Here is a 4315-nt window from a genome sequence, read left to right as displayed (position 1 = left end):
CGGGCCTGTTTCCGGGCGGCGCGTGGGGCGCTAGGCCCAGAGCTGCCCCGGCCGCCGCCAACATGGAGACTCTGTACCGAGTCCCGTTCTTAGTGCTCGAATGTCCCAACCTGAAGCTGAAGAAGCCGCCGTGGGTGCACATGCCGTCGGCCATGACGGTGTACGCTCTGGTGGTGGTGTCGTACTTCCTCATCACCGGAGGTAACTCGGGCTGGCGGGGCCCCGAGAGGCTGCGGCGCGGAAAGCGGACGCGCCCGGGAGGCGAGTCCGTCCCGCTGCTCTCAGCCCTGGGGAAGCATCTCTGTGCCCTCGATCTTTGCGTGAGGTGGAGGGAAGCTCTGGGGTCCCGAGTGGCAACGTCCAGGTTTCTTCGCCTTCACTCCCAGCCCGTGTTCTTACTCCCTTTGCCTTTCCTCTCCGCCAGCCTCTCATCCCAAGGGTCCGAGTCAGATACGTTTTTCAAGCCCAGAATTGCTGCTCTTTGCATTGCTCGCCACGCGTTGTTTGACCAAGGTGCTGGGACAGCCCAGTCTGACCCACTCTACTTCCACGGTCGGTCATGTGCGTGCGGGGCTTTTAACTTGTCTTTGTCTGCGGCCTCTGGAACCTCGGAAGAGACTTGACGGTCTTTATGTTTGTTAGCTCAAAGTCAGGGTCCTGTGTTGCTTTTTGCATCGTCTGCAATAGACAAGAGTGGCATTTTCCGAAGCCACGGTTTGGATCAATATTTGAGATTAGGGATGAGGTTTGCAGAAGAATCTGGGCCAGAAGTTGAGAATTTAAAAAATAAAAATAACATTACTGTGAAACGCTTCTGAATTATCTATCGTCTTACCTTGCCCCTTTCAAATAGAAAATTGCAAAGGGGCGTTTCCTTGCATGTTGGTGAGTTGGCAATGCGACCGCAGGTTTTTCGGAGCCACCACCCTTTCAAGCCACGGCTCTGAGATTTACTCAGGACTGTGCTACTGTACTTTTAGATTTGGGGAAGTTGTGTGCTTAATTTGGGAATTATAAAATTAAAGCTCTACAGATTAGGGACAGCAAAAGTAGTTCTACTTTTAAGGGGAAAGCCATGTAATCATTATTTTTCATACCTGTTTTGTGACAATAGTTGGCACTGAAGAGGGAAGAATCTAAAACTGAGGGGTCTTATCCCTTGCTCCAATCTAAAACAGTGACAGTTATGTTCATTTAAATAAATTGCATTTCAAATATTTTTCAGTTGGCAAGGTACTATTTAGCATTGCATTAGCATTAACATTTGCTCAGCACGTTAATAGCTACTGTATTCTTGAATAAACACAAATTAAAATGCATGTGCTTTTTTTTTTTTTTTTTAAATGAGTAATAGAGTCTTTATCTGCTAGTCACTTTGGTGAAACCCTTACTTCCCTTGGAGCCTGACCCTTCATAAGAAGCCCTAGTTTTCCTTCTGGCCACTTTTTCCCTGTTGATTGGGGAGATTTCTCTGCTCCAACCACTGGGGGAAAATAGAAAGGACACCTTTTAGTGACCAAGTCCATGAAGTATCATGTATGATGAATTGGTTTTGCTTCCGGGAGGAAAGGAGTCTCTTCTAAAAACTGTAGGTGTACTTTTTATAAACAAACAATATTTATTGCTGAGAAATAGTCAGCAAATAGTATTGAGTCCCTGTTACGTTCTAGGCACTAGGTACTGGAGATAATTGAACAAAACATAAGGATTGTGCCCTCTTGAGGCTTATAATGTCAGGGTTGAGACATGTTAAATAGCACATAATTTCTTTCCATTAAAAATTGTCACAAATGCAATGAAGGAAAAGAACAAGAGGTTATGAGAAAATAGTGGGAGTTGGGAGCATCATTGAGTTGGGAATGTGGTTCCTTAGGGAATGACATGTAAGTCAAAATCCGAAGGGTTGGGGGAAAGGGTACGCTAGGCAGAAGGAAAAGTAGGACAAATGTCAGATCTAGAGACCAGTGAGGTGGCTTTTGTAGTTGGCTTAGACTAAACGATATTGATGGCCGTGGAGATGGAGGATAATATAATGAAAAGTATGTTGGAAGTAGATTCAGTAAATCTTGATGGATTCATTGGGTGTAGAGGAAGAATGAAGTGTCAGGGAATCTTACCCATTTCTGATTTGAGCGCTTGAGTAGACGGAAATGTCATTTCTAAGATTGAAGAAATAATGTTTTTGGTGGGAGGTGGTAAACCAGAGGTCACTTGGGGATATAATCAATTGGATATGCCCAATTTGCAGATAGGATTCTAGACCTGTGAAAAGAGGTCTGTGTTGAAGTTGGTCAATTAACGAATGTTTACTGAACTTCCATGAGATATTGAGGAAGATAGACAGAGTCCCTGTTCTTAAGCAGTTTTCCTCCGATGGTGTTAATGTTATTTGAGAGGTCTTGTCACATTGAGAATCTTCAGTGCATAGAATTGAAAGCCCTCAATTTGGAGAGAATGTAGAGACAAAAGGACAACAGACCAAGCCCTGAGGGACGCCAACGTTTAGTGGTTTTATGGAAGAGGAGTCCCAGTAGAGAGGTTGCAAGAAAACATGGAGAGGAGTGTCACAAAAGTCATAAGAAGAGGGTGTTTTTGAAGAAAATGGGTTTAGTAAGCTGGATTGAGTGCTTCTGGGAAGCCTCCTAAGATGAGAACTGAGAAGTGCCCATTGAATGGGACAACAAGGAAGTCATTGGCAACCCGCTAGAGCAGTGTCAGTGGTGGCGGAAGCCAGATTGGAGCGAGTCGAAGACTGAAGGATGGGTAAGTAAGGAAGGGAAGATGGCGAGTTTGCCTAATTTTTTCCAGAAGGAAGCCTGACTCCCTTTCAGAAAGGAAGGATAGAAATAGTATTATTAGCTACGAGGGTCTGAAGTCTGGAGGTGGGGTTGGGGTGGGGGGTTGATGCAGGGAAAGAGAAGTTGAAAATATAGGAGAAAGAACAGATACCCAAAGAAACAGTCCCTGAGAAGGCAAGAGGGAATGGAGTCCTGATAACTGCAGAAGGGATCCCACATTGATAGGAGGAGGGACTCTTCTTTAGTGTAGCTGGAGAGGAGATAGGATGGATGCTGGTACCAGGAGTTTGTAGATTTGGTGGGGAGAAGATGAGGGAACTCCTGTGTGAATGGTTTGTCAGGCTAGGGTGAGGGAGACACAGGCTTGCTTTGCTTGAGAAAAGTGGGAGATGAGGATGTTTGAAAACAGTGGGGAAAGTAAAGAAGTAGATAGATGTTGACGGTAGAGATTGCTGAAACTGTGTTAATGAACATTAATGTTAATGATCGTGACATTATGACATAATGATGAACAATAACATTGTTTACGAATCTCTTGTATTGCTAGTCTGCCTGACGGTGTGATTTTAAATGTCCTTGTTTTCCATTTAAGCAAGAATATTTCTCTCGTTAACCTTTCCATTTATAGAAACAAATCCAAGCATGTGTGGACCATTTTCTCGAACTGAGATACAGCCGTTAATGCTAAATCTCCTTTATTGTAGAATCATTCTTGAGTATGAGCAACTGTTAATGAATTTCCTTTATGAAATTTTGTACTCCTTTTAGAGATAACATTGTTTTAGAAGTAATTCTAAAACACTGAGTATACTGTCTGAATGGCTTATTGGAAGCTTAGATTAGCTGAACCTCATTTGATTATAATTATGCAATCAAAGCACTCCTATTTAGAAGCAAATGAACATTTAGAGACAATGAAAACTATAATCCTATTTTTAAAAATTAGGAATCCAATCTAATTTTCTCTATTGTCTTTCATTTAGGAATAATCTATGACGTCATTGTCGAACCTCCAAGTGTCGGCTCTATGACCGATGAACATGGGCATCAGAGGCCAGTAGCTTTCTTGGCCTACAGGTAAAAACAGCTTTTTGAGTGATTTGGTAGCAGGAAAGAGGGTTGGGGTATGCCTGCTTATTTAAAAATGCAGTAAAACCTATGAGATCCATCCGTATTTAGACAAAAGCTGTTTTAAAATGCTGGATTCTGAAATGCCGGGAAGTGGGGCAAGAGCAAGAGTAGAAGTATATTATTTATTCATTTATTAGGAAATAAATTATTTCACAGTGACTGATGTATCACCAATTTAAAGGAGGGTGTCAATTTAAAATACATTTATAAACTATTCTGGGGGTCAGCAGACTATAGCCACTTTTTTTTGTAAATAAAGTTTTATTGAAATCAGACATGCCCATTTGTGTCTGTATAGTCTATGGCTGCTTTCAAGGTGTAGTAGCTGAGTTGAGTAAGTGTGACCCAGGCCATATGGCCTGCAGCACTAAGATTTTTACTATGTG

The 4315-nt window shown here is 42.7% G+C and overlaps 1 protein-coding gene across 1 annotated transcript; it reads left to right on the top strand.

Annotated features, from left to right (window-relative positions):
• Nucleotides 1-3880, top strand: OSTC (oligosaccharyltransferase complex subunit (non-catalytic)). The gene is made up of 2 exons (XM_012655134.1): nucleotides 1-201; nucleotides 3782-3880. The coding sequence occupies exons 1-2, from the start codon at nucleotides 63-65 to the stop codon at nucleotides 3877-3879; spliced, it is 237 nt and encodes a 78-aa protein (XP_012510588.1). The 5' UTR covers nucleotides 1-62; the 3' UTR covers nucleotide 3880.
• Nucleotides 3881-4315: the final 435 nt, after the last annotated feature.

Source organism: Propithecus coquereli, unplaced genomic scaffold, assembly GCF_000956105.1.
Source record: "Propithecus coquereli isolate 6110/MARCELLA unplaced genomic scaffold, Pcoq_1.0 Scaffold46, whole genome shotgun sequence".
Taxonomy (NCBI): domain Eukaryota; kingdom Metazoa; phylum Chordata; class Mammalia; order Primates; family Indriidae; genus Propithecus; species Propithecus coquereli.
This window is presented reverse-complemented; position numbering and strand designations above follow the sequence as displayed.

Excerpts from the sequence above, each read along its gene's own strand:
- OSTC (XM_012655134.1), top strand. The coding sequence starts at position 63 with ATGGAGACTCTGTACCGAGTCCCGTTCTTAGTGCTCGAATGTCCCAAC. Across the intron at positions 202-3,781 it reads GTACTTCCTCATCACCGGAG|GAATAATCTATGACGTCATT; the intron begins GTAACTCGGGCT and ends TCTTTCATTTAG.